General features: G+C 35.8%; 1 protein-coding gene across 2 annotated transcripts in view; it reads right to left on the reverse strand.

The window, feature by feature from the left end:
- Positions 1-959: 959 nt before the first annotated feature.
- thoc5 (THO complex subunit 5) overlaps positions 960-25,076 on the reverse strand; it is an 88,154-nt gene continuing 64,037 nt past the window's right edge. For both annotated transcript variants that reach the window (XM_081771174.1, XM_081771173.1), the window contains exons 15-16: positions 6,012-6,199; positions 960-1,126 (exon numbers count right to left, since the gene is read on the reverse strand). In XM_081771174.1, coding sequence (XP_081627300.1) covers positions 1,060-1,126; positions 6,012-6,199 — 255 coding nt within the window. In that variant the 3' untranslated portion in view covers positions 960-1,059. The remainder of the gene's footprint in view (positions 1,127-6,011; positions 6,200-25,076) is intronic.

The raw sequence follows: 25,076 nt of genomic DNA on the forward strand, positions 1-25,076 counted from the left end.
CCGAGAAAACCCACGCATACGGTGTTGGTCCACCAAAAAGTTCATTTGGCGCGGGCTGGGAGTTTTTAATTATGCTAAACAACTACTACTTTATCGCAAAATTATTTATTCAGTAATGCATATGGACACAAATATATCGTAATGTTCACGGATATGTTAACTGAGTTGATTTTGAGTTTAACATCCCGTTCAGCAGCGAGGCTATATGAGACGTGGACCTACTGATTAACGTGGAATCCGAACCACATGATCTCCCGGATATGTTAATTGAACGTAATTTTTTTTTCTCTCATTCATTGTATATATATATTATGATTTTTTTAAAAAATAGTTACGCAACAGTCTGTGTCCCTGTACAGTTTACAGGTTAATTATTCCTTTGTTCTGGTATCTCTGTTGAAAAAAAAAAGTTTCCTATGTATATCTTACATTTTATTTTGATACTCAAATTTTACTACAAGATCGTTAAATACGCATAATCCTGTCAAATAACGAATATGTGTCAAATTGAACTTGCACACTGTAGAAATTTAAATTGATATATCCTGTTTTAAATTAAGTTTCTGATACCCTAGTAGCAAAATCGGTTGGCCCAAAGTTCGGAGAATGGTGGGGATGCGACATACCAACGGCGATCTAACGTCAGGTTTGGCCACTTAGGCAACCATTTTCCACTCAAAAGAGTTCCCCAACATTTAGCCAACTCTAAAGTAACGTATTTCTTGGTTGGGAAAACAGTCAATTCTAGTATCGTTGAGTGAAGGTTGGGAGAATAGTTGGTTGGCCATCCGTACATTTAACCAACGTTGGGCCAACTTAAGTTTTTTCACTATAGGCTCGCACCGACCATCAGCCACCGTTTTGACCAAATTCCACTTAATTCCCAACGGTGAGTCAACCAACCTTGCTACTAGGACAAGAACTTATCTAGAACTAATTTAAAGAACGATATAGTGAAATTGGCACTTAAGAGTTAAAAAAAAAAACTTTTTATTATACTGCAAACACATTACAACTGAAAATAATACAACATGTAAACACATGTTTACATCACTTCTATTAACGCTGAGTAAATATACCGCCACCAACTTGCAAATATTTGAATGGCCGTGCTCGGTTCCTGCCACTGAAAGAAAGAAAATTAAAGCATACTGTTAAAACAAATACATATTAATGACGTATACGAAACCCAAAAATATTTAATCAAATTATGAAGAATGTGTAAATACCAAATACAAATTAAATTGATTCGGTTACGCTGTTTCTGAAAAGGTACTATATGGAACATTACACATATAATTAGGGTGTGTGATAATTGATAAAACTCAGGAACATAGGGAAGGGGAAAAATAGTTGGATTGAACAAGTACGATATAAAATGCTACTGTAACAATGTTGAACAAATTACTCGCTTTCTAAATTTGAATATATGTGTAAAACACATCTCATAAATACAAAATACAGTGATTCATTAGAATCCGAACTTAGTCCATTCCAGAACTACTTTCGAGTTACACATCAATTTTTCTCCTTTAAAATAACAGAAACTGGATTAGTTCGTTCCTGACTCTCACAAGCTCGAATTTTGAAAATGATTTTAACAGTAAATACACTGGATTTTAAGGCAAAATACTGTACTAATAAATAATAATATTTGAATAAAACAAAATTAATAGGAGTTAAAAATACGAGGCTGGATGAAAAAGTAACATACTACAAGTTTTTCATGCAACATTATACTGATCTGAGACATGGAAATCGAAAGAGATACTTTGTAGTTCCCATTGTCGACGACAGTTGTTCCATTTGTACTATTTAAAACAGCGTAAACTACTGAGCAAAGATGTCGCATGTGACAGTCGTCTACTTGTGAAGAGCAGAGAGGTGTAGTGTATGTATATTTTTGTGGGCAAAAGAATAAAACCCAAATTAAATTCACACACACACACAAAAAACTGTATGCATATATGGAGAAGACTATATGGACCATAGCAACATCCCCAGTGGTGCAAATTCTTTTGAAGACGACTCTGTGAACTTTGCAGATTGACCACGTGCCGGCTGTTTAGTAACAGCATCAAGCAAACGGCTATTGAAGAGGCAATTCGTATTGACTGGGCGAATCCATTGTTGAACATGTTCAACATTCCTCATGGCACAGTATATAATCTGCAGGACAAACTGAAGCCGGTTGTGCGCAGATGGCTATCACAAAAGACACACTTCTATGAATAACGTATTTTGAAACGTGTGCCCCGATGGAGAAAATGTGGTGGTACTTGGCGGCTGTGTTGAAAAAGTTTTAATAGGAGCCTTTAGGCCGTGTCCAAAAGTGCATAGTGCACACTTCGAGGATGCACACTCGAAGTCTACAAATGAAGTGCACACTAAATAGAGTACACTTCGTCAAATTAGCTTTTGATCCACACTTGTTTACAGCGCCTCATCGTGGTGGAATATGGAACATTGATAACAAAAGAAGGGAGAATTTCGCGTACTAGAAAAATTAACTTTTTTTTTTTTTTTTAGATTAATGACTTTCCAGTTATATTAAAGATAAATATATCTACAGATTGACAATATGGGGTAACCATAAAATGACAATGGTTTCTTTCATGTATGCCAACAGCTTCAGGTTTGCAGTATCTGCAAATATTTATTAGCATAAAAACCACTAAACTATTGGCGGTTCTATTTTATTAGACATGCTTCCTAATATTTATTAATCCCCAGGAAGAAAAGCAGCACTGGTGGTTAGGGCGCTGATGACACTGTTGCGAAGTAGATTAAGAATTTTATTGCAGGTGAAAGTAGGCAATTTGCAAAAGCGTTAGGACACCGAGGGGAGATCGCTATTTACAATAATGTGGCTCAAATCCACTTTGGGAGAGAGTTCATATTGAGTATAATTCCTTTATGTACAGTAGATACACAAGAATGACACTATAATTGTCGTCGTTCTACTGTATTGCTTCAGTTACAGGCATACTGATTAGACTATTTCTACCATATTATGCTGATGTTGAAGTTCCTTATATGTTACTCTTTCTTTGTGAATCTATAGATTTTACCCATAAATCTTAAAAATAGTGTCTCCATATTGTTAAGGTACACCAAAATTAACACTTACAAGGATGACAAGGAAAGAAGTGGTGGAGTTCAACAACATGAGGACCAGGATTTACAGGAAAAAGCTATTATGTCACTATGAAATACCAATTTATAAGGATCACGTGTACTCAAGATTACTATCTTATAAGCCCGCTTAAATTGAGTTCTGTACATTGTATACACTTCAACATTTGCGTGCACTTCACTATGCTTTCGGTGCCCTACATCTTTCTTGAAATATATCCGCTGTCTCTCCCACATTCTTCCCACTACGAAAATGTTTACTCATTAACGAAACAAATCCCCTCGTCCAAATATAACCATAAAAAGCTACTATTAACCTAATAAGATTTTTTTAGAAAATTAAGAGACGTTTTTATGAAGAAAATAGAGTATGCAATGTAGTGGCTCTCATTGTTCAACTATACGGAAGGAATTACTTGTTCATAATCAATTCATAATGGGTACCGTAATGGGATTATATGAATTAAAAGGAAGGCAAGTCTTTACTTTGGCCATTTCATCCAATGAACCGATTCGTAATCAAGACTGAAAAGATATGCCTTGCGAGCCTCTAACCTGCATTCACTCGCTGACGCTCGCTCAACAATACTATGTGAATTAAATATTAAACTTTGGTAGAGAAAGGAACCAACCCAGTAACTAACTTATAAGTTAGTTACTAGGTTGGTTCCTGTTCTCAACACCGGAACCGAAAGATCAAATCGCTGAATCGAAGAATCAAAAAAAAAAAAAAAAAATAAAAAAAAATAAATAAATAAATAAAATAAAATAAAAAATAAAAATAAATAAAAAATAAAGTGGCCAAAGTAAAGACTTACCCAGAAGAATTTATGAAATCTTTGATAAATGTGGAGAAAGAAATTTTTGATCTGTACTTCACTTTTGGGCAGCTGTCAAAAATACAAAATGTATGGTAATTGGTATATTACAGTCTCTCAAGCGCAAGGAAAAATGCGCTTTAAAAGGAATTTGTTTAGAATCAAAACTAGAAAATTAGGCCTATCTACCTACGAATTAACATTGCACCTGCAGTTGTAGCTGTAGCTATAGAGAAATGAATAATCTAGGTATTCATTATTCTATGCTAGAACTTAACATTTTAATTCATACGCCATTAAAATTTGTCATTTACGTGCAAATAGCTCCATTACCGATAGTGTAATTATTTCAAATAAGCTACATAAACCATGTAATATTTAAAGACAAATGCCTTTATAGCATTATTAAATAAACACTTGGTTGCTTTTCCTATACTCCATTGCATACTCAAAGAACACAACGTAGTACGTTTGTTATTTGCGTAACATTTTTATATTCCACTTGTAAAATCACGAATTTGTATATTTATCAAGTAAATTATTATTAGATTAGCCCACATATATATTCACCTCAAAAAAAGTATTAAAAATGTGTCTTTTAAAATTTTATTAAGTCACTTTGACATTATTGCTGTTCCTACTACGAAGAACTGCCATCTTAAGTACGCAAGTGTGCTAACGTAGTGTACATCCTCGCACACTACGTACTATGCACTCGCAGACTTGTGAACTTGAACCTTTTGACGCACACTAGGTGACGTCAGTTCCGGAAATAAGCGTACTTCGAATGCACACTTGTATCTTTTGGACACGGCCTTTATTTTGTATGCGTTGTTTGATGAAGAGAAAAAAGAGTGGATCAAAACAGAGAGAGAGAGAGAGAAACAAGGAAGAAAGACAGGAAGTAGCCTCTCTTTCTTTAGGGAGGTATTCTCTTCTCCACCTTACTCTTCTGTCTCTGTAGCAAATATTTGTGTTATAATACTTGCAAGAGATGTCATGTAATTACATTATATTTAAATTAAGTATGAGAATAGTATATTAGTCGAAATATGAGGGTTATCTAGAAAAAAATTTACAGGGTGTCCGAGATGTCCCCGTACCTCTAGGTTTGATTATCCCATAGAACAATGTTGTGGTATTGGAAACACTGCTTTCATGGTCACAGACAGTACTGTCTGCCATCCCTCCATACAAGATCACATGAATAATTTCAGTTGTGAAGCCATGGCTGATTTTGAGTAGTTGCAATTCACAGTTGAGAAATCAGTTTAACGTCCCACGATTATACCCTTTAGGCTAAGGGAGAAAGATGATTACGGCAAGTGAATGATGATGGTGATAGTGGAATGAGAATGTGGGAGGAAACGGTGTACCCGAGAAAATCCACGGACACGATGTTGTTCACCACAAACTTACTCAACTGGGGATGAACCAGGGCCCCACGTACCAGAGGTAAGCGCCCTACCAGTGTGCCCCTCACACTTACACAGTCTATGTGGGTGCATGAACAAACCATGACACAAGTTACTACCGCTTTAGAGACTCATTAATGCAAATACAATGGCTGTTTAGAGATCTCTTGCGCAAGGACCCAACTCGTAAAATAATCTTGATTAGAAATGTGCGTTTGCTTCAAGCTGTGTCAAAGACAGCTGCGTAGTGGAGGTAAGAAAAGACGCATAAGGAAACATATGCTGCCAACTAAATCGTTTCACTGAAGAAAGCTGAATAGAATACAAGGAGTTTAACAATACATGACCCTATTTAATACATATACACTCAAATTTAGGACTGAACACTTCTCGGACACTCTATATGAAATACACATAAACCATCGCACATGGTATCACGTTGTGATAAATGTTTTAGTGTATGGTGAAAATGTTGAAAAATGCTGCAAAGTATGTAATTTTTCTGTAGTATGTTTGTTTTTACTCACATCATTGGTAGTTTGTGTTTTACACCAAAATTGCCCTCGTAGTATTGAAGCTTATATTCAAACAACACTACGGAAAATTCTAAACGAATGCTGCCGATATAAAACGACTTGCTTACCTGACTGGTTTGATAAAGATTGTTTCTCGAGGAAATTCTGGCGGCGCTGGACCTACAGTTCCACTTGCCTCCAAATAAACATCTAAACAAGTGCGCAGTCTTTGCATCTGAGCAACTAGAAGTCCTTCACCCCATCCTTTGGATTGTACTAATTCACGCCAATACACATTGACTTCTCTCTCCATATCCTGCGATACAATATTATATATATATATATATAGTATTTTTAAAATGGCGCTCACGGACCATAGAGCACTATTCTACAAGTCAAAATAAAGTAAAAAATGTTATATAATGGTATATCCTCCGAAGCCTTTTTCAGCCGCTATGAGGAATAAAATATTTCAGTATGTGGCAACGTTGTAGATTAACTTGGAACCATTAGCATTCATATTTACCATTTTATGAATACTTTCTGCATTAATTTTTTTCTAATACCTGCATTCACTGTCCAATGCGACTTTTGGAAAACCTGAAAGTAATATTTCTTAAATTTATATGACATTATTATTTATGCAATTTTATAATCAGTATCAATCCTGTGATATAGTGATTGTATACATTGTACACACATAATAACTGAGCACAGATGGTTATTTTGTAATCTGAGCTTACCACCCTCAGAAGGGCGCAGGTTTACTAATTTCAATACAAACTTACTTCACGCTACCTCAAGCTGGTTTGGGCTCGCGCTCTCTCTCTTATATTCACTAACCTCCCGTTCGCTCGAGCTAAGGCTCTGTCTCCTTATCTTATATCGCTTCCGGTTCAAATTATTGACTGAAACGTCGACTGAGTCCGAGATCCGGGTTTGCGTTTTTGGACATTTCTGATACTGAAACACATCATGATCGCGCTTCGGGCTCAAATTATTGAGTGAAACGTCGACTGAATCCGAGAGCCGGGCTTGCGTGTTTAGACATCTCTGATATTGAGACCATCACGATTATTAACATAAATCTTATCGCATTTCGGGCTCAAATTATTGAGTGAAACGTCGATAGAGACCGAGAGCGGGCTTGCGTTTTTGGACATCTCTGATACTGAGACACTTACATCACGATTATTAACGTAACTCTGCTACGAATTTTTTACTTAATTTAACCGTTTTATCTACCTACAAACTGAGCTGATTTAAACAAAAGTGTAGGGACACAACTAATTTAAAGGGATTGATTGATTGATTGATTTTTTAGTTTAGCGTCCCGTTCAGCAGCGAGGCTATATGAGACGTGGACCTACTGATTAACGTGGAGTCCGAACCACATGAGCTCCCGCCGTAATTTAAAGGGATTTTTAGTACTTTGAAAGAGTATGAGCTTCTTGATTAACCGTAGAAGGCAAAGCCTGAGTTAAATCGGCCCGTGAGACTTTCCATATAAGCGTTTCAACAAGACTTCCTCATTCCAAAACGTTAGCTCTCTGAACTTTTTCCTTCTTATTATGTTAGATTGGAAAATGAAATGAGAGAGAGAGAGAGAGAGAGACAGAGAGACCCATCTTACTAGCCGGCTAGGCTAAAGAAAACGGTGATAATGAGAAATGAAGAAAGCGGGAGGAAACGGGAGAACCTCAAGAAAACCCACGAACACCACGCATGGTGTTTATCGACCACAAAGTTTGTGACAATTACGCTCACACACTTAATTAATTGTTCATATATTCAAATTAAAACATCGTTATATGTAAATTCAATTTATTTTAAAAAGTCAAGGAAAATTTTATTTTGTTTCATTTAGCAGCCAAGCGAACCTCTTTCATTTGTCCCAGGTAAAGAAGTTTCTCTGCTTTTCAGAAAGAAAAAAAAACATAAGACGGTAACCGCACTAATAGACCACCCACCGTTCTACCTCGCCAGTCGATGGTATTGTTACTCCAGCCATACTGTCGCACTACCTAAGTACCTCGATATCGCAAATATCACGTCACAGACACACAGGAACCAAAATTTTTTATCTACAATCTTCGCAAGTGCTTATGAAACTCTTTAACATCACGTACGAGCCCAGAACAGACGCTAGAAACCCAAGCCAAATTATCAACCGATTTTTGGGAAATGGTGTCACGAACTTAAAGCGGCGAATCAGAATCCGAAATTCAAAATTCACAAAGAGAAGAATGAAGCGTCTATTTTTTTAAAAAAATAAAGAAAGCTGGGAGAACGCCTACACGGAAGAGAGGTTACTCTAAGTCGACACTTCATCGTGAAAACATCACCAACACGCGATTCATAAGCGTACGTCAACTCATATGTACATATATATATATATATTTAAGTGTTTAAATTTCAGAAAAATGGCTAGCTAGACACCCGTTAGCAGCCAGTTACTTAAATCACGCGTTATCCACAGCAACTTCGTCGTTACAAGATTATTTATACAAATATTTAAAACATCGACAGATAATTCTTATCATCTTACGGTAACGCTACATAAATGGTGATGTTGAAGTGAGTCTGTGATTCTATATACGTTGATTTCCCGCATAAAGTGCAAAGACAGGAAAAGTAGTGCGATGTATGGCGGATATATATATATAAACTGTGCGAGTGAAATTTAAGTGCAGATGGATTTGATAAGTGACGCATCGTTGCATTTCAACAACATGGAGATGAAGGACGGAGACACGGGTTCGATCCCCGATACTCGAGACAGATGCCTTGCCACAGGAAGACCCAGACGCTTCAGACAAACGAGGACCTCTTCTCCGGGAGTTGAATCCAGAGGAAAGCGGGGTCTGAGAAGGGACATTAGGAAGCATTGTGACGGTCAGTTAAGTACAGTGCAGTTTTCTTCTGAAGTGTGGAAATATAAGCGGAAGGACTTATTAAGGTAGGACAAAGTATTCTGCTATTTTCTTTATTGAAGAAGGACTATGGCCAATATTTCCGTTATTCGTGATCTCCATACTCACCTTTTCCTAGAAACTTCGGGACATTGTTTATTCATACGGAACTGTCCGTAAACATTTAGAGCATTTTTTTTTCTTTCTTTTTAAAAGAAGTAAACATATAGCCTAATGCCTTGGTTGCATTTCCAAAATTAATTCACTGATATAGGAACTGTTAATTTCATTCTTGAATAAGTACCATAAAATTTTTGATTATTTTACTAGTGAAATTTGTATACATTGATTTGATCTTCAATCATGCATTTATTTGTAATCGTAATGTGTCAATATTTAGATCCTTGAAGCCGTCATTATAATCATTTATATGCAATCCAGTATTTATTTATATCAAGTATGGATTATTTCTCTTTTAAACATAAATCGCGTTTAAGATGTGTGAATGTAATGTAATTTCTGTTTTGAGTAAACTATGATTTAGCGTCAAAGTCTAGTTTTTCAAATTTTAACATTTGTATAGGTTGTGTTAGGGAAATATGTGTCAGAGCGGTAAACAGGCTTAATATGATTTTATTGTAACTTGTCAATTTTTATTATACTCATTCTTAAAAGAAACAATCAATATAAAGGTTCCAAAGACGTGCTATGTTGAGTAAGTTTCAGACAAATAAGTGTAAACACTCTTATCCCGTAATATCGTTAGAGTCTCGTAAATAAGGTAAACAAATTTAAGATACTCGAGTAAATCCCTTCGGAGGTACCTATCTGAGCAACGAACGCAGATAGGGTCCATAGCTATGGAGAAACGTTTATTTGCAAAAGAAGGAATCACTGAGAAAATCAGAAAGCGTCGACAATGTAATTATTTTGATCAATTGGCCAAATTATAATAATAGTAGTACTATATATATATATATTTCTGTGTAGTGCATTTGGATATGAAATATTTGTGTAGTTAGTGTTGTGTAACGATTTTTATTGTGAATGGTATTATTTTCCAACTGATATAATATGTATACAAAGCTATGTTTGGTTTATGCAAATCTTTTAATATTGAAAATTCAGTAGAGTTCATTAGAAACAGTGCACTAAATTTTCTCAAAAGCATACTATCGCTTCTAAACTATTTCTCCAGTAAGTCTTGCAAGCAACATAAACCATTAATTCTTTCATTCCGCAATCCGATTCTTAAACTTATTTCCATTTCTTTTATTAATAAAAAGAGGAGTAACTGTGGGCAAATTACTTAATAGTCGTTTATGTCTATGGGGAAAACAATAAATCATTTTGCTAATTAATATTCAGTTTAATAGAAATTTTTGTTTGTATAACTACGTCATAGTAATTATAAAGAATCGAATATTGTCAGTTTAGTTGAGTAGAAATAGATTGTTGCTAAATTTTACAGTCAAGATTGAATAATTTGAATATTACGTTGTACAGTGAAGAATGTGTTAAGAGAAATCATATTATTTGGTCAAAACAGTCAAAAGTCTGATTCATTTTCAGTAAAGTCAATTAATTCATTTTTTTTGTAAATCCAAATTAACTTTCTTGTTGATTTTTGTAGATATCACCTTATTTCTCGTTAAATTTATTAAAAGTCTATTTGACGTTAGAACCAAAGCATTTATGTGGTTATCATTTCAAAGATATGCCTATTTCTTTAACCGTTATTAGCATACCTAGAAGAACTAGAAAAAGTTGAAATACGGTTACATTGACCATCAGAAATTTTTTATCTAAATTAACTCATTTTTTTAACTTTAAACTAAACTTTCCTTATTTGTTGCTTTTTTTTTAACTATTTTTGCTATCTCCACACACTTCGGTGACAAGGTGATAGTCAGTGTAGCCAACTGAACAAGCCATTAGCGAAAAATCTTTCTTTCAGCTTTGCAGCTTGTGAGATTTTTGCTCCGCATGTTTAAATCACTTAACTATTAACTACGCACCTGTTTTCCTAGCGCCTTGGATACACCGTTATGGGGAAAACAGGATCGATTAGACATTAGGTCATCTTTCGTTATATATATATATAATTTTTTTTTAATTCCTAACCATCTTAGCAAAACTGTATCTTTACCTTGGAGAACTGAAGTTCGAGCCCCGTGGAGTCAACTTCAATTCTCCAAACTCTCATTCATTATTTTTTTAATGTTATTTGTGTAATAGGCAGATGAGTTGCCACTCATCAGTACCCTTCACTTTTCAAGTACAAGGTCAGGTATTCATTTTTCTGATGCATATTAGGCTCATCCGTGAGTGCCTTAATTACACGTTCTAGTTCAGATTAAATATGCAAATTAGAGATAAGGAATCGAATTCCAAAAACAATACGTTTCATATTCCTCGTCGCCCGAATACGTAAGATCTGCTTATTGGTAATATCACGCAGTAATTCTATTTGGCAGCCCGAGCAGAAATTTTCCTTTAATTATTAGTTATTTTCAATCGTTGCAAAACTTAGCGCCCGAGACAATAACATTATCATTACAAAACTTGGCTTCCGATAGAGGAACCCCAGTGTAACAAGAAATGGCGCAACCGAACTAGGACCAAAGTACAGCGTCACAAGAAATGGCTTCCCGAACAGGAACCCGAATGCGTAGTTAATCTTATTTGAAGGACCAACATGCGTAGTTAATTTTATTTCAGGACCGAAAAGAGTAGTAAGCGTTAAAAAAAAAAAAAAAAAAAAAGAAGAAGTAGGAAATCTAGTTTGGAGAAGCATACATAGTAAATTTCGAACAGCGAACGAAAACAGTAATCAAGTCTATTCCGTAATAGTAAACTTAAGAATGGGAAGCGTGATATGAAATTAGGTAACTTTGTATTCAAAGAATCATTATTTCGAGATTACCCGTACGGAACGATTAAGCGTTCTACTCCCCCTCGCAACCAATTTCATGTCATTTCAGCACATGCGTAAAAAAAAAAAAAAAAAAAATAATAATAATAATTTTAATAATAATAATAATTGTTCTTACCTCATGTTTGTTTGTTGGTTTGTGTGATTGGAAGAGAAAAGAGATACACCATTTTGTTTGTTAAAAAAAAGAGAAGAAAAGAAGGAAAGAAGAAAAAAAGGTAATACACCAGGTAAGCGACTAATATAAGTGAACATGCAAATTTTTGGCATATTGATGCATAAACTTAGCTAAGTGTGTTTCTAGTGAATAACATTAATATTAATATAATTATATATATTCATATATAGAGATATGTTTAGAATAAGTCAGATTCCATACTTTTATTTACACATGCATTCTATTACTTATATATTGTTATGTTTTAGATATTTTATCTCTAATTAATACACTATTTGTATATACACATGAATATCCATATGAATATAGTAAAAAAAAAAAAGAAAAAAAAACAAGAATGAACTAAGTTGTTGTGGAAAACGTGTGGTGATAAAGTAGCTTGGCATGCTACATTGATGAAATAGTAATATTTTTGCGTATTAAGGTGAACTTAGAGTACGAAATTTAGAGTGATTGACAGCATAGGTCAGATAATTAGAATTAATTTTAGACAAATTTTAATAAGAATCATTCTGACAATCCAGTTATTAAGTCTACTTGCAGATGCCACAGTTGAGGCCATCTACCTTGAGGCAACGACCAAGAAACAGGATGTCTGCAATGGAAGAAGCACAACGTTGTCGCACGTGTGGACGTGACCTATGGGAACAGGATTTGGATCCCACGGATGAGGCTCGAAATTGTCCCGAATGTGGTGACCAGAGGGATGCAAGTCCAGTTACGGAAAATGATGTCACTCAAGGAAGTAGAGACAACATTCAACAGCATCACGGGCCGAACAGCACTAATGTTAATTTTCAGGAATCTCTTCTATCAATGATACAAAAGTGGCTTGCAGAACGGGACCGGAAAGAGGAAGAATTTAGAGAAGAACAGAGGAAGAATATAGAAGAACAGAGGAAAAATATAGAAGAACAGAACAAGAAAAACGAAGAATTTAGAGAAGAACAGAGGAAGAATATAGAAGAACAGAGGAAGAATATAGAAGAACAGAGGAAGAATATAGAAGAACAGAACAAGAAAAACGAAGAATTTAGAGAAGAACAGAGGAAGAATATAGAAGAACAGAGGAAGAATATAGAAGAACAGAGGAAGAATATAGAAGAACAGAACAAGAAAAACGAAGAATTTAGAGAAGAACAAGATAGAAAACTTGACAAGCTCATGGAAAAACAAGACCATTTGGCAGAAGACCTCTCGAGGAAACTACAGGAGCAAGCTAGGAGGCTGGACGAACACGAGAAGTCAAACACGGAAGCGCTGGAGGACTTCAAGCGCACCATCTCCCAAAGTCTGGAGGAACAGAGAGAGCGGCAGCACAGGCAGTTGCAGGAGACAGAAGAACGCCTCACGGCACAAGCTGGCCAAATGGAAGAGAGGATGGTCAGGCAAATGGAGGAAAGGCAGGGACAAGTCCTAGAAGATATGCAGCGCATGCGGGTGGACTTGGAGACGCAGACCCAAGCACAAAGGATAGAGCTGCAGACAAGGATGGAGAATATTGAACATTCCATGACTGTACGACAAGAGGAGCTAATAGAGAGCCTCACTAATCAGAGCACCAGGATTGAGGAACTCCGGCAAATCCAAGATGTCGAACGGGAGAAAGCAGGAGCTATTCAGCAGACGGTGGACCAACTGACAGCATCCCTAACGGAGAAGATGTCCGAGTTGGTAGAAAGGAGAGTTGGGGAAGCAGTAAGAAACATACCTCAACCCGCTTTCTCAGGAATGGAACCACCTCGAAGGACTCCGACACCTCCGGTTTCAAATCCAATTTTAGAAGACCTCAGTCAAGGGAATCAGGAGAGTGGAAGATCTGTGGACTCTCACGCTAGCTGCAGAAGTTTTCTTCGAGCTCCTAAAATAGATGAATTGCCATCGTTTGACCCGGATACGGATGTGGGACTGCCATCAACCTTCCTTGAGCGGTTATTGGATGACTGCAGGCTATACGGAATAGCGCAGGAAGAACTTCTCCACATAATTCCACGTATCCTACGTGGAGCAGCAAAGATGTGGATAGACAATCACATCCAACAGTTCAGAACTTTTGAAGACTTCCGTCGTGCCTTTCTGAGGAATTTCCAAAGCGAAGCCATTATTCAGCGAAAGCTCACTCGCCTCAGAAACACACGCTATAGGGCTGATTCACGTAAGTCCCTGCGTGAATTCTTTTGGGAGCAAGTCAAGGCGTTCCGGGAACTAAGTCCTTCTATGTCAGAAGCGGAAGTTCTCTCAAACGTGAAGAACATGTTACCGTTACGTATCCAAAGGCAGCTCATCGGAGTTCAGCTGGAGGACACGGAGCAACTGTCAATGATCCTCTGGGACAGCGAAGAGCTGGACAGGATAGAGAGTTTCCAGAGAGACCGAAATGCCCAAAGGAATAACAGGGGTACGACAGGCCAACGGAGAGTACAGCATGTACGTAGGCAGTCAACGGAGGAAACCGTATATAGGGACTCCGGAAATAGAAGACAACGGAACCATCCTTATCGAAGAGAGGACAATCGATTGCGCAACACTCACCAGCCATCACAGCGGACAGATGAAGACAGTTCCGGCAGCGAGAGAAGTACAGGAGCACCGACAAGAGGTCACGCGCAGCGCCGTTTCCGCCGCAATCAAAGAAACAGAGGAGACAGGTCCAGAAATGAAGAGAGACAAGTCCGACAAGTGACCACGCATCGAGGGAACAGCTCGGAGCGAAGAGGTCACACCAGAGGAAACAATCGTGGGCCACGAGGGAGAGGTAGCAGTACACCAGACAGCATCAATGCTACCAACCCACTGGTCCTGCAGGCAGAGCAGCAGCAGGAAAACTAAAAATTGACTCCAACGGTCCAGGTTCGAGTCAAGGTTACGTGACAGCTTGCTGGAAAACAGACTAAGATACACAATGGCATGAAAACTAATGGAAGCATAGAAATACAATGATTGTAGGCAAGAAGTAAAGAAAAATTGCAAGAAGATACTGCAAGAAAAGTATAAGTCAAGAATAAAGTACTAGCGCGAAGAAAGAAAACTTAGCAGGAAACTGATGAAAGAAATATAAGAGAATTTTGTTTATGGCATAACTCAGTTGAATGTACCTGCATCTCTTATCCAAGCGGCTAACCCTAGAAGTTAAACATAAAGAATAAGAATGTGTACTATATGGAAGCATAATGCTCAGAAATGAATTTGTTTACCAGCATTTGTTTTAACTTTATTTCAGATACCGGATGTGAGGCAATCAAAACTACAGAGGAAGATTGGAAAAAGATATTCGCCAATGTGCGCAACCCAGCATTGAAACCGGCCCAGGAGATATAATTTTTGTTATGCACGAAGAAGTGCCTGTATACGGAGCAATCGGTAGAGATGGATTCCCGATTTGAGCTCTCTGAAGTGGAGTTTTGCGTTTAGAGCAGAGACTCAACGCACCCCTTCGCCTTGGTGATGATACCTGCGAAAACGCGCCGAGCCAAAGAATAGTGAGCTACGAGCTGCGAGCAGATGACAATTCCACCAAGATGTTTGCAAGTTCCCACAATTGGATGTTCGCGACATGGAACTTTGCCTTTATCATTTTACTCTCCTTATTTTTTTTTAAAGTTATGGTACTGAAGATGAATCATGGCCGAAGAATAAAAGCAAAAGTGCGAGCAGTGGCTTTGCCCTCGCACATGGAGGAATTGAAGCTCCATGCCACCCTCTGTAACCAATGCTCTCTTTCCCGATGATACAAGACGCTGAAAATTATTTAATATTGTTGTTTTGTTGTTTTGTTACATAGGGCAGCCAGAACTTTGGAAGAAATAGAAGAAGTTGTATCCCGCGCAGAGAAATTAAAGAAGAACTCCAAGAGACAATTAAGAATAAGGTCATATTATTTAAAACATGCCTCATAAGCTTGTGTCCAGCAGCTTGAACTGACCACCAACTCAATACCTGAGACCTCTCATCTAGATTGAGATTATCTCTCTCAGCATGCACGAAATTCTAACATTAGGGTTCGGATTTTTGGTGAATATATAAATTTTCTTCTTCAACATAGATTAGGGTTAGGATTTTCATGTATTTGTACTTTTTGTCAAAATTTGAACTTTTATATTTATCAAATGTTACTTCTCCTTAGATGCAGCCGTGCCTCACTCTGTTGCAGCACTTGCTACATCTTGGGAGGGGGGTATTGTGACAATTACGCTCACACACTTAATTAATTGTTCATATATTCAAATTAAAACATCGTTATATGTAAATTCAATTTATTTTAAAAAGTCAAGGAAAATTTTATTTTGTTTCATTTAGCAGCCAAGCGAACCTCTTTCATTTGTCCCAGGTAAAGAAGTTTCTCTGCTTTTCAGAAAGAAAAAAAAACATAAGACGGTAACCGCACTAATAGACCACCCACCGTTCTACCTCGCCAGTCGATGGTATTGTTACTCCAGCCATACTGTCGCACTACCTAAGTACCTCGATATCGCAAATATCACGTCACAGACACACAGGAACCAAAATTTTTTATCTACAATCTTCGCAAGTGCTTATGAAACTCTTTAACATCACGTACGAGCCCAGAACAGACGCTAGAAACCCAAGCCAAATTATCAACCGATTTTTGGGAAATGGTGTCACGAACTTAAAGCGGCGAATCAGAATCCGAAATTCAAAATTCACAAAGAGAAGAATGAAGCGTCTATTTTTTTAAAAAAATAAAGAAAGCTGGGAGAACGCCTACACGGAAGAGAGGTTACTCTAAGTCGACACTTCATCGTGAAAACATCACCAACACGCGATTCATAAGCGTACGTCAACTCATATGTACATATATATATATATATTTAAGTGTTTAAATTTCAGAAAAATGGCTAGCTAGACACCCGTTAGCAGCCAGTTACTTAAATCACGCGTTATCCACAGCAACTTCGTCGTTACAAGATTATTTATACAAATATTTAAAACATCGACAGATAATTCTTATCATCTTACGGTAACGCTACATAAATGGTGATGTTGAAGTGAGTCTGTGATTCTATATACGTTGATTTCCCGCATAAAGTGCAAAGACAGGAAAAGTAGTGCGATGTATGGCGGATATATATATATAAACTGTGCGAGTGAAATTTAAGTGCAGATGGATTTGATAAGTGACGCATCGTTGCATTTCAACAACATGGAGATGAAGGACGGAGACACGGGTTCGATCCCCGATACTCGAGACAGATGCCTTGCCACAGGAAGACCCAGACGCTTCAGACAAACGAGGACCTCTTCTCCGGGAGTTGAATCCAGAGGAAAGCGGGGTCTGAGAAGGGACATTAGGAAGCATTGTGACGGTCAGTTAAGTACAGTGCAGTTTTCTTCTGAAGTGTGGAAATATAAGCGGAAGGACTTATTAAGGTAGGACAAAGTATTCTGCTATTTTCTTTATTGAAGAAGGACTATGGCCAATATTTCCGTTATTCGTGATCTCCATACTCACCTTTTCCTAGAAACTTCGGGACATTGTTTATTCATACGGAACTGTCCGTAAACATTTAGAGCATTTTTTTTTCTTTCTTTTTAAAAGAAGTAAACATATAGCCTAATGCCTTGGTTGCATTTCCAAAATTAATTCACTGATATAGGAACTGTTAATTTCATTCTTGAATAAGTACCATAAAATTTTTGATTATTTTACTAGTGAAATTTGTATACATTGATTTGATCTTCAATCATGCATTTATTTGTAATCGTAATGTGTCAATATTTAGATCCTTGAAGCCGTCATTATAATCATTTATATGCAATCCAGTATTTATTTATATCAAGTATGGATTATTTCTCTTTTAAACATAAATCGCGTTTAAGATGTGTGAATGTAATGTAATTTCTGTTTTGAGTAAACTATGATTTAGCGTCAAAGTCTAGTTTTTCAAATTTTAACATTTGTATAGGTTGTGTTAGGGAAATATGTGTCAGAGCGGTAAACAGGCTTAATATGATTTTATTGTAACTTGTCAATTTTTATTATACTCATTCTTAAAAGAAACAATCAATATAAAGGTTCCAAAGACGTGCTATGTTGAGTAAGTTTCAGACAAATAAGTGTAAACACTCTTATCCCGTAATATCGTTAGAGTCTCGTAAATAAGGTAAACAAATTTAAGATACTCGAGTAAATCCCTTCGGAGGTACCTATCTGAGCAACGAACGCAGATAGGGTCCATAGCTATGGAGAAACGTTTATTTGCAAAAGAAGGAATCACTGAGAAAATCAGAAAGCGTCGACAATGTAATTATTTTGATCAATTGGCCAAATTATAATAATAGTAGTACTATATATATATATATTTCTGTGTAGTGCATTTGGATATGAAATATTTGTGTAGTTAGTGTTGTGTAACGATTTTTATTGTGAATGGTATTATTTTCCAACTGATATAATATGTATACAAAGCTATGTTTGGTTTATGCAAATCTTTTAATATTGAAAATTCAGTAGAGTTCATTAGAAACAGTGCACTAAATTTTCTCAAAAGCATACTATCGCTTCTAAACTATTTCTCCAGTAAGTCTTGCAAGCAACATAAACCATTAATTCTTTCATTCCGCAATCCGATTCTTAAACTTATTTCCATTTCTTTTATTAATAAAAAGAGGAGTAACTGTGGGCAAATTACTTAATAGTCGTTTATGTCTATGGGGAAAACAATAAATCATTTTGCTAATTAATATTCAGTTTAATAGAAATTTTTGTTTGTATAACTACGTCATAGTAATTATAAAGAATCGAATATTGTCAGTTTAGTTGAGTAGAAATAGATTGTTGCTAAATTTTACAGTCAAGATTGAATAATTTGAATATTACGTTGTACAGTGAAGAATGTGTTAAGAGAAATCATATTATTTGGTCAAAACAGTCAAAAGTCTGATTCATTTTCAGTAAAGTCAATTAATTCATTTTTTTTGTAAATCCAAATTAACTTTCTTGTTGATTTTTGTAGATATCACCTTATTTCTCGTTAAATTTATTAAAAGTCTATTTGACGTTAGAACCAAAGCATTTATGTGGTTATCATTTCAAAGATATGCCTATTTCTTTAACCGTTATTAGCATACCTAGAAGAACTAGAAAAAGTTGAAATACGGTTACATTGACCATCAGAAATTTTTTATCTAAATTAACTCATTTTTTTAACTTTAAATTAAACTTTCCTTATTTGTTGCTTTTTTTTTTTAACTATTTTTGCTATCTCCACACACTTCGGTGACAAGGTGATAGTCAGTGTAGCCAACTGAACAAGCCATTAGCGAAAAATCTTTCTTTCAGCTTTGCAGCTTGTGAGATTTTTGCTCCGCATGTTTAAATCACTTAACTATTAACTACGCACCTGTTTTCCTAGCGCCTTGGATACACCGTTATGGGGAAAACAGGATCGATTAGACATTAGGTCATCTTTCGTTATATATATATATAATTTTTTTTTAATTCCTAACCATCTTAGCAAAACTGTATCTTTACCTTGGAGAACTGAAGTTCGAGCCCCGTGGAGTCAACTTCAATTCTCCAAACTCTCATTCATTATTTTTTTAATGTTATTTGTGTAATAGGCAGATGAGTTGCCACTCATCAGTACCCTTCACTTTTCAAGTACAAGGTCAGGTATTCATTTTTCTGATGCATATTAGGCTCATCCGTGAGTGCCTTAATTACACGTTCTAGTTCAGATTAAATATGCAAATTAGAGATAAGGAATCGAATTCCAAAAACAATACGTTTCATATTCCTCGTCGCCCGAATACGTAAGATCTGCTTATTGGTAATATCACGCAGTAATTCTATTTGGCAGCCCGAGCAGAAATTTTCCTTTAATTATTAGTTATTTTCAATCGTTGCAAAACTTAGCGCCCGAGACAATAACATTATCATTACAAAACTTGGCTTCCGATAGAGGAACCCCAGTGTAACAAGAAATGGCGCAACCGAACTAGGACCAAAGTACAGTGTTACAAGTTCACTTGGCGAGAGCTGGGATCGAACCAAGGACCTCATGCTACAGTAATGAACGCTCTACCAGTGAGCCACCGCAGCCCCCTAATGTTAGGTTGGTTCTTAATGTGCATTGGCTTTTTGTGTCCTGCTGGGTGAAAACCTAAAACACGTGATATAATAATACGCGAAATAGAGCTAAAGCTCTACCATAGGTCATGTCGTTAATGCAGTCATAGCCTCGGTACTGAATTGAGATTTTAGTAAGAAAACAAATGTTCAAAGAATAAACTTGTGGTTCCTGTTGAAAACTTTGCCTGACCGGCTTTCTGCTGACATTCACAGACACTGAATCGACAATATAAGTTTCTTTCAATGGAAGCGTGCTACTAAGCTGAGTTTTGTTTTTTAATTCGCGAAAAAGTGAATCAGAAATCGAGCCCAGGATCCCTCTCCTTATTTATTTATTTGTAGATTTAGTAAGTTCCCAAGAAAGAAAGGAAAAGAAAAAATCATGTAAATTCAAATGGTCCCTGTTACTATTTTAAAAGTAAATGAAAAATCACTTGTTTACTTCGAAAATCGTTATTTCTACTTACTACTTTCGTAAAGTAACTGTAGTTTTAGTTTTTGAGGATTAAAACAGAAATGGCGTTCTTCAATTGAGATATTAAGGTAAGAAATTAGCTTTTAGAAAAGATAATATCGAGAAACAAGTCGTATATTAAAGTAAACCTCTTTTTGCTTAACATAAATTACTGTAGAAAATTTAATTATCGTACTAAAAATTACATTACTTTCGTTATCAACACAAAGATGGTACAATTTTAATATAAGACTCGTTTTTACTGTAACAATTGATTCATTCTTCTTCCTTTTCACCTATTTATTTTACCAAATTTCTTTTGCTGATATCCTATTGAAGAATACTTAGTGGTGTATGCAAAAGTTCATCAAGGGGGGGGGGTAACCTGACAAGTTCATATACATTTTAGGGTGTTTGTATACATATCTTAATATGTATATTTTTACATAACATCTTGCCCAAGGTAAAAAAATAAAAATAAACCCCGAACCCTTCCTCCTTCCCTTGTGTATGCCACTGAGAACACTATTGCTATTCGAATGCATGAGAACCATATTACTGTTTCCTGGCGGAAGTAAATCTACTTTATTGGCTTTGTAAGTTAAAAACCTGAAGACTTTACGAAGCAAAAACTTTCTACTGAACTTTATTCTATGCGAAGCCAATCACAATTATCATCGCTTCCGAAGATCCATCTCCATATTGTACTCCAAACTGTAATTTCACAGATTTTAAACCTGGAAACTGCTCTTACTTCAACTACGAAATAAAGTTCCAAGATTCTTTTCTATAGCCTAATGTAAGATGCTGCTTTGGAGCTACCTCGAAATTCAAAAGGTAAACTCTTTAGGCCTTATACAGAGTTGTTTTGATATACGATTAGCGCCATACTAAAGGCCTGAACATATGTTCGAAACATATGTTAGTCGAACTCTTTAGTATGGCACTAATCACGCGTCAGAATGACTCTGTATAAGGCCCTTTGTTACTAAGTTATATTACGTGTCAAGATATTGACGTCAGGTTCACAAGTCAGACTTTTTCTTGGCAATTACTGACCTACGAATACGTGTTTAATATAAGCAGAGTTCTTTTGTTTTATCTATCTGTGCTATTTTACGAAAAAAAATCCTACCAAGTGTTAATACCTTTGGAAAAGCAGACACAAGAAATTTCCACCGATCTGCACATTATAACTGGTACAAAGATAACGTGGGAGCCAATGGAAGTACTCTGAGAAAACCAATCGACGGGAATTATAAAGGTAAGTATTGGATGAGAACTGTAGGGTTAAAAATATGATAAAAGATAGAAGGAAGGAAAATAAAACTTCCCATCAAAGATAAATAAATAGAATGTACTAATACGTGGAATTGTATTACAGAAAGTTATGTTCGTTAGAACTGAACAGACTGAGAATTAATAATCTTCGATCAAGGATCCGGTATTTAGGTTTAGATGACTATGTTTTTATGAGAACACAGTAGATACTAATTGTATGTTTTGGATCAAAAGATCCAATATATTTCAATCAAAAATTTTCTTGTAGGCATTATATCTGGAGAACTACATACAGTGTAGCCGAACCCAAACTATCAGTTAACTCAGTATGATGTGCCTATTCCGTAGAAAGTACGAAAATTCGATTTAGGGGCCGTTCAAAAATTTTGTGGCCCCTGATCCAAAAACTAATTATTGGTCAAGATCGCAATCTTTTAATTCATTTTTGGTTTTCCTAAAATTCTTGTTAGGGTAAAGTTGGTAATGCGCGGTGAGGTAAAAGGCATTACTTAAGGTTACGAGTAACGGCTGTTACTTGATATATTAGTAAATTATATGAGAAAATCTATATCAATGAGACAAAAACAGATAAGTAATCAAAGAGAAAGTTGTACAAATACTTGGCAATATACTGATATAATTCTAATCAACGTTTCTATAATCGCCGTATCACAAAAACAGACCTTTATTAGTAAGTTCTATCATTAACAGGGTCCTACAAGTTTTAAATTAAAAAAAAAATAATAAAATAAATAAATAAATAAAAAAAATGACTTTCTATTACTCTTCATAAGAAATCAATGACTATATGAAATTCTTGTGAAGTCGGTCCCGTCTAACTCTACAGCTGACCCTACCTCTCTTCTTAGCATTTCTCTTGACTGACTTTGCTTTTATTTTCATATATATATATATATATATATATATATATATATATATATATATATATATATATATATATATATATATATATATAACGAAATACTTTAGTTAGTATAATATTTACCTGTACCGTGGGCAAAAAGTGTTCATAAATATGTAATATACTTAGTAGAATGTTCATTTTAAATTAACAGAAAAGAAGAATGTTTTTAATATCTGTAAGAGATTATTATGGGATAGTTGTGACTATGTACATGTTATGTGTTGACCTAGTCAAGTGAATTTATGTATTTTACGGTCTTAAAAAGAATATTTAAGACATATCAAGCAATAAAGGTGAGACTAATAATCTTTGAATATCTGAGTTGATTTTTGCATAAAGAAAGGTAATTATCGCTTCGTAACTTATATTTTACAAGACGAACCAGGTTGACGACGCTTTTTCTATAGAGTCGTTATAAAAATTTGGTTTACCAAATCCGGGACTTTTGAAAATTCAGTTCCCGAAGAAGGAAAGTAGGGCTGAATTTACTTGGATATTACCATTTATGAATACGAACTTAACCGTATTACGAAGCGGTAAGGTCATCAAAAGAAAAATGGATAGTGAAATAGTGCAACAGGAATCTAATACCAGTAATCCAGGTGAAATTAGTGCAACACCAAGTTTGTTATCTGAGGATCGACTTTTGTTAGCTGTGCAGCGACAAATTATGCAAATGACGACTGAGATAAAACAAACCATGGAACAGAAGCTCAATGAATCTAACACAAACATGGAACAGAAGTTCTATGAAGCTAACCAAACCATGGAACAGAAGTTCTATGAAGCTAACCAGACCATGGAACAGAAGATAGAACAGAAGTTCTATGAAGCTAACAAGACCATGGAACAGAAGATAGAACTGAAGTTCTATGAAGCTAACCAGACCATGGAAAAGAAGATAGAACTGAAATTTAACGAAGCTAGCAAGCAGTATGAAGAATTAAGTAAACGAATAGAACGGATAGAACTGAAATCAGACGATACGAAACAAACAATCGTCCAGGTGATGAACGACATATCCTCGCAGTTTGAAGAGAAGTTAAAAAGGTTAGCCGATGAGTGTCAAGAAAAGCACGATTATCAAAATCATGAAATCTGTGCTGTAAAAAAGGATTTAACGTTAATAGAATCTTCCGTTAAACATCAAAAGATCCAGTTGGCTACTATGCAGGAAGAAATTAAAACGTTACAGGCTAGAGATAACATTTATCGCAATAATCTGGGCAGTGATCGCTTCGAGTTTCCCCAATCACCGGATATAAATACGCCTTTGCCGGAATCTGAGGAGGATATTATATTAGAGGAAAATTGTCCGAAGATCACTGATGAACGAAATATAAATGGTATCATGACACAGCACGCTACGGACCGGAACAATCACACCACAAGAACAAGGAGTGAGAAAAGAAAGGTAAAGTTAAGTGTCAAGATGAGCGAAATCAAAGCCATGAGTAAATTTAGTGGTAAGTGCAATGAAAATGCTAGTTCTTTTTTGGAGAAATTCCAAGATGAATGCAATATAATGTCTATCGACCGATCACAATACATGAAATTAATACCCCATGTATTACTCCCACCTTGTTCCTTATGGTTTAAGGCAATACGTGATCACATTAGTACATATGAGGAATTTAAAGCGGCATTGATCGCGAATTACGAAAATGACTTTTTGCTGGCAAACAGAGATGCCACTCTTAGAAATCAACATTTCAATCCTCGATTGCACAAATCTATTGTAGAGTTTGTTGTAAATGTCTATAATGAATTAAAGGTTGTTAATCCCTTGCAATCGGAATCAAGAATAATTGCATCGATTCGCAATTTGCTTCCATTTAAATTACAGCAGATCTTATTTTCCACACAGTGTATGAGTTTCAGTCATTTATTAATGCTTGTACAATGCTACGAAACTCAATACCATGCTATGAATCTAACACAATCAGGAATGGGTAAAAATAAGAATAATTCTGATCATTTGGTCCCTGTTCGGAATTTGAATATCCGAAGTGTGAATAATAATGAACCGAACCTAAGACGAGTATACTCTAGCAATCAAAATGAACAAAATAGACAAGGCTATGTAGGGAATCCGCCTAACCTAATTAACCGAAGTAGACACAAAAATAATAGAAATACATGTCGAAATCCTAGAGATGCTACCAATCCTATGTATAGACATAATCATTGTTCACGAGATGGTACTTCGTATCCAAATTCAAATCACGATGAAAGACATGTACAACCTAATGTAGAACCTAACCACGATTGTGCGGTACAATGCACTTTATTAGATTCATATGCCAGTGCGAATGTAACATGATTACCGTTAACGAAATTAGGTTAAACCCATGTTGGTTATAGATTCTTGTGAATTTTCGTTTTAAAGTTTGTGTTAGTATTAATAATGAAAACG

This window comes from Thermobia domestica, chromosome 9 (assembly GCF_964235325.1).
Source record: "Thermobia domestica chromosome 9, izTheDome1.hap1.1, whole genome shotgun sequence".
Taxonomy (NCBI): Eukaryota; Metazoa; Arthropoda; class Insecta; order Zygentoma; family Lepismatidae; genus Thermobia; species Thermobia domestica.